Consider the following 6,458-nt stretch of genomic DNA (forward strand, 5'->3'; position numbering starts at 1 on the left):
CAGTAGCTGGCAGCAGTGCAACACGTTGGATGCAAACTGCTGTTAAAACACACAGAGGAGGTAGAAGAAGCTCCACCTCCTCCACCTCCTCCTCATGTAGAAGCTATAAAGTGTGTGTGTAGCACAGACTGATAGGACTTCCCTCACATAGATCTCATTATAGGTGCCCTGTGAGAGCCCACAAGCCTAATCTTCTTCTCCTTAAAGGACAATCAAAACAGCACAATGGTGAGTAATTTTACTATTATTAACTTATCCAAAAGAAAGGCAACATTTGCTGGATTTTATGAGAGAACTACGAGAGTAAGTTAGAAAAGTAATAACCATAGTTTTCCTGTTGCGTCTGCAGACTTTCCCTCCAAAATCTATTACAAGCCTCTGCTCTAGTTTCACTTCGGTGGCCCCAGGCTGCTACTAAAACAACTTTCTGACATTGCTACAGCACATTAAAAACTTATTTACATGCTTGAAACTGTACAAAAACATGAAGTTTTGTGAATCAGTGGACCCAGTGCTGCCGGGCATGTGGCTGCAGCCCCAGTAAAGGTTAACTGTTTCCATATGTCTGTCTGTCTGTCTGTCAGCAGGGTGTGCTTGTTTGGGGAATGCTGATGTGGCTTCCAGAGGCCGCTTGTGTATTTTACATTTCTATTTCTGCCGTTCAGCGCCATCGTGCTGATAAGCTGCTGCATTCCTGCAGCGTTTGACCTAAAGCTGGATCTTGTGAATGCATTAAACACCCTTCAGATAACAGAAAAAAAACATGCCTCTATTTTCTATGTTAGACATGAGGTCTGGCACATGACAATAAACCCTTTAAGCCATGGATCAACATTTTTACAAGAGCTAAAGAGTCTTACGTTAATTCTTCAGCATGACTGCATGATGACCTTTACTTTGTTCCCTTGTAAGAGCAAACAGTGAGTGTGTGTACCGCGTGCAGGCCATTTAGAAAAACAGGAGTGAATACAGTTTGTTTAAGCGCTGACTTCAAGAAAAGTCTGTTTCCTCAAATGGTTTTTTGGTTGGCGGACACTTCCTGTTGGGCCATTTGTGAAACAACATGAAAGGGAAGGTGTGGACAGTCAGACTTCCTTCAGAGTTGCCATCCCACCTTTAAAAAGTACTGCTAGAGTGGGTTTAGGTGAAGATAAATAGATGATTTTATTACATTACATTTGGTTTTTGGGTCTATTGTGAATTGTCAAGCGTGGAAAAACACATCGCTCCACTTCATTTGAATGGAGAAGCTACAGAATAATTACAGTTCTGTATCTGACTTACAATGATCCAGTGTGTTTGCCCTCCTGTGTCTAGGCCCCAACGTCAGCTGTGACAGTTTTAGAACAAGATACAGGAAGTGCATAGTCGCTCACTGTCCTGCCATTGCCAGGAAGTGTAACTTTCACAGTGTGTGTGTGTGTGTGTGTGTGTGTGTGTGTGTGTGTGTGTGTGTGTGTGTGTGTGTGTGTGTGTGTGTGTGTGTGTGTGTGTGTGTGTGTGTGTGTGTGTGTGTGTTGTAAGCATGAACCAATGTGGCACGTTGCACACCACCACTCCCACTTTTCTCATATCCTGTCGAAGGCCGAATACAAGCTCCATCGCAGTTACTTCTGCATCCCACATTGTGCTACGACGCTGTAAATGCTCCATGAAGCCTCTGCATTCAAAGCATATTCTTTCCATGATGTAAGCCGCCGTCTAAACAGGTCTGTGGTGTAGCTGTCTGTGTGACGCTTCACTCAAAATAGCTGGCTGCCATCGCCATACTTGGCAGCTCCCGTGTTGCCCTGACCCCCTCCTCCGTCTTTCTCACAGTCTGTTTAAGGGGGGAGGGGGGAGGTCAAGGGATCACAATTCAAAACAAAAGCCCACAATGAAAAAGCCCAGTATGTTAAGGGTTTTCACCATTGTAGCTAAAATATGCCGTTTCTGGTGGTTGTGCTATTTATACTATACACTATACAACTATAACTCAGCTGTCATGCTTAGGTAAGATGTTAGTAGTACTACCACTGTGGCAGAAGCCCGACCTCTCAACCATTTATTGGTTACTTCTGGGTAACTATTTTCTTTTATCAAATACATTTGGCTATTTCAACACTTTTTTGTATTAATTTAGTCTTATTAACTGTACTACAAAGGTTTATCCATACTTTTAGCTAAGCATATTCCAATTAATTTGATCTTATCCAGCATTTGTCCATTGGAGCCCTTTATCATACATCCAGCTGACTTACTTTCTTCCACTTTATCCATACATTCAGGTAAATATTTTCATATACATAGACATGTGATAGCATTTTATCTTACACTTATCTAAGTAGTTTATGTGGTTTAAACTGAAACAGTATAACTGATATTAGTACTAGTGAATGTGGCTAAAGACGGTCTCTCCACTCATATTAGAATAATAACACAACTCACCTCAAGAGACTTTAACATGCACAGGGAAGTAAAACGACTGCCTATCAGACTGAATGATCTGGTTCAGGAGGACGGAGCATTGTTAAGAGCCGTATGTGCTGCTGAAGAGGTCCCACTGGAAAAACATGCCAGGATGTTTTCAGGCTCAAAGACACACTAACTGCAGAGGAATTTCACAACAACATGACAATACTGGCCCACATGTTCCCTCCATAAATGAGGTCAGAGGTCAGCTGCTGCCTCTTTCACCACTACGTAAACATGGAATTATTCATCATACGTAAATATAAAGGAGTTGGGTGTTTGCGTTGCCATGTCATCGTGACAGCTGCAATAATGTAAACACACAGTGGGACAAAGCAGTTATGTCATGTTAAGTCAGCAGAAATTAAATTGATTTCACCCTCAAAAGATGCTTGTCCAAACTCCCTGTGTCACATATTTGCACTTTTAATCTCCTCGTGAAGCGCCTGTTAACCAAACAGGACAGTGGACGTGGCATTTTAAACTCTCCCAGGCCTCGTTTCTCTTCTAAATGAAGAGACCAGACTTGTTTTAGGCCTCAGCCAGCGTGCACCCATTGCCTCCACCCCACCCACACCATTTACAAGGAGCTAGAAATACTTCAGGAGGGTGTGGAAGCACTTTGGCCCTTAGAGATACTCTGACAAGAGCATGTTAATCATCCATGCTTTTTGATTTAGATCCTGAATACTGAATTTGGATTGATGTCACATCCTACTCGCAAGGATGTGTGACATTTTAACAGGTTTCTGCAAAGTTTACCAATGTAGACCTGCACACTTGAATACACAGAAATAATAACAATAATCTGAAAATGCAACACATTTTTTGACACTTAACTGTCATTTTCAGCAGGTCACAACAGGTTATAAGCTGAATTGTTTGCTTCCAGCTATCCAGCCAAATGGTACCACTTGAGTGTGAATGTTAATGGGGTTTGGTTTGCATGATGAATGCAGGGATAAGTTTGCAGCTGTAAATCTGATAAATACAGTTGATATTGATCATATTCTGAAGTTTTTACATACACAAGTATCACTAAATCCTATTGGATAAAATAAATAAATCACATGCAAATCTCACCTGTTTCCACCCGCAGCGCGAGTGTATCTCCATCCACGTCGGCCAGGCTGGGGTCCAGATGGGCAACACCTGCTGGGAGCTGTACTGCCTGGAGCACGGCATCCAGCCCGACGGCCACATGCCCAGCGAGAAGCCCAGCGGAGGCTACGACGACTCCTTCACCACCTTCTTCAGTGAGACGGGCACAGGGAAGTACGTCCCCAGGGCCATCTTTGTCGACCTGGAGCCCACGGTGATTGGTAAGAGCAAAGTTTATTTTAAGCTATTTAAGTGAAATGGGTCAGCAGTCAGTTTCATTTTGTCCATTTCAGTTTGAATCAGCCAATCAGATCTCAAAATATAACTTTCCACTGCAAGCCTGGAAACAACTGCTCAAAGTAGAGTCTTGTTTTTAAAGAGTCCAACCACACTCTAATCAACTACTCAATCTTATTACTGTGTATCTTGGGCAAACATTACATTCACAAATCAAGACGTCTTGAATTCAATACAACTTCATCTATTCAGGTTGATGAAAAATGGGCATTGTAGATGTTAAATTATGCAAAACCCAGCCACTGCATGGCCTGTCTGTTGCCTCAAATTTAATTTTAATCTTAATGTGTCAGATTGCTCTAGACAAAGCCGATATTTGAAACCAACCACGTGTTTTCAGTTCATTATCCTCATAAAAGTCAAGCAAATTCTATCTACAGCCCCAAAATCTAAACGGTGCTACCATCTCTCTCCTCCAGATGAGGTCCGTACAGGAACCTACCGCCAGCTCTTCCACCCCGAGCAGCTGATCTCAGGAAAGGAGGACGCCGCCAACAACTACGCCCGCGGTCACTACACCGTCGGCAAGGAGCACATCGACTCTGTACTCGACAGGATCCGCAAACTGGTGAGAAAAGCTCTAAATTCAAGAGGCTTTACAGCAATTTCACAACATCCAAAATATGTCATTAGTCAGCTGTTAATTTAGAAGGTGGGGTGATTTGATGCTATCAAAAACCAATATCTTAAATCAAATAGAACGAAGGAAACACTATTATTTCACCAAGCAGTATGGTCTTTAAATTTCTGGATATAACTCATACAAATTATACCATTTAGTCTGTTTAAAAACTTCTCAACTTCTACCTTTCTCGTGCAGTCTGACCAGTGCACCGGGCTGCAGGGTTTCCTGGTCTTCCACTCCTTTGGAGGAGGAACCGGCTCAGGGTTCACCTCCCTGCTGATGGAGCGTCTCTCTGTTGACTTTGGCAAGAAGTCCAAGCTGGAGTTCGCCATCTATCCAGCTCCTCAAGTGTCCACCGCTGTGGTGGAGCCGTACAACTCCATCCTGACGACCCACACCACCCTGGAGCACTCCGACTGCGCCTTCATGGTGGACAATGAGGCCATCTACGACATCTGCCGCAGGAACCTGGACATTGAACGTCCGTCGTACACCAACCTGAACCGCCTCATCAGCCAGATTGTCTCCTCCATCACCGCCTCCCTGCGCTTCGACGGCGCCTTGAACGTGGACCTGACGGAGTTCCAGACCAACTTGGTGCCCTACCCTCGCATCCACTTCCCTCTGGCGACCTACGCCCCGGTCATCTCCGCAGAGAAGGCCTATCACGAGCAGCTCACCGTGGCCGAGATAACAAACTCCTGCTTCGAACCGGCCAATCAGATGGTGAAATGCGACCCTCGTCACGGCAAATACATGGCCTGCTGCCTCCTGTACCGCGGTGATGTAGTCCCCAAAGACGTCAACGTCGCCATCAGCAACATCAAAACCAAGCGCTCCATCCAGTTTGTGGACTGGTGTCCCACAGGCTTCAAGGTGGGCATCAACTACCAGCCTCCCACCGTGGTTCCTGGAGGAGACCTGGCCAAGGTGCAGCGGGCCGTGTGCATGCTGAGCAACACCACCGCCATCGCCGAGGCCTGGGCTCGCCTCGACCACAAGTTCGACCTGATGTACGCCAAGAGGGCCTTCGTCCACTGGTACGTGGGAGAGGGGATGGAGGAGGGGGAGTTCTCGGAGGCCAGAGAGGACATGGCCGCCCTGGAGAAGGATTACGAAGAAGTGGGTATCGACTCATTCGAAGAAGATGAAGAGGGGGAGGAGTATTAAAAAGAGAGAGAGGTTTAAGGAAAGGGTAACCGTTTATGAGTTTTAATCTCTTCCAGATCTTGAGTTTTGATGTGCAGGTTATTGACTGCTGTCTGATGAACACTAACGTTACTGCAGCAGAGATCTGTCACAGTGAGCTCCAGCCCACAGTGTTTGGTAAAATAAAAAAATGACTCAATGAGAGAGAAGGTACCTTTGCTTCCTTTTTCTAAATAAAACTGTTTACACCAATTCTCTTGACTTTCAACAATGTTTGATTTTAGAGTATGTAATACTTTAAAAAGTAGAGTTACTACCTTTGCATTGCCTCTTGAAAATGTGTTTGGAAATAGTTGTAAATTTGATTATTTTCACTATTCATATTTTAATTATCATCATTTTAAGATGTAGCTAATCATTTTATTCAAATAACATAAAACCTAAATATATTTGAAAATGAAACTAGAAACTTCTCATAATTGAGGCTTGATAAATGATCTAACCTAAGACTAATGTAAATTAACTTTGTGTCAATTAATGGACTAATTATTTAAGTTCTAGTTGGAAACCTCCACAGTTAAAAAGGGAACTTTCCAAAAAGTTAAGCATTGATCTTCACCTTATCACTTGCCAGGCTTCTTTCCCCCACCTATGGCTTTATTTCGGGACTTTCACATGCTCTGCAAAAAGAGAACAGACACATCAGACATCCTACAGGAATTGTGTGCATGAAGGTAGGTCAAGAACCACACATCATGGTTGGGGTGAAAGTGAATAAACAAAAGGAGGAAGGCAGCTTAAAAAGCCTCTGATTAGTCTGATTGATTGCACCTGG

At 43.9% G+C, this 6,458-nt stretch overlaps 1 protein-coding gene across 1 annotated transcript; it reads left to right on the forward strand.

Moving 5' to 3' along the window:
- The first annotated feature begins 52 nt into the window (after positions 1-52).
- On the forward strand, positions 53-5,827 carry LOC116673929 (tubulin alpha-1C chain). The gene is made up of 4 exons (XM_032506308.1): positions 53-228; positions 3,551-3,773; positions 4,269-4,417; positions 4,670-5,827. Exons 1-4 carry the CDS (start codon positions 226-228, stop codon positions 5,642-5,644), a joined length of 1,350 nt encoding a protein of 449 aa, XP_032362199.1. The 5' UTR covers positions 53-225; the 3' UTR covers positions 5,645-5,827.
- Positions 5,828-6,458: the final 631 nt, after the last annotated feature.

Source organism: Etheostoma spectabile, chromosome 24 (assembly GCF_008692095.1).
Source record: "Etheostoma spectabile isolate EspeVRDwgs_2016 chromosome 24, UIUC_Espe_1.0, whole genome shotgun sequence".
Classification (NCBI taxonomy): Eukaryota; Metazoa; Chordata; class Actinopteri; order Perciformes; family Percidae; genus Etheostoma; species Etheostoma spectabile.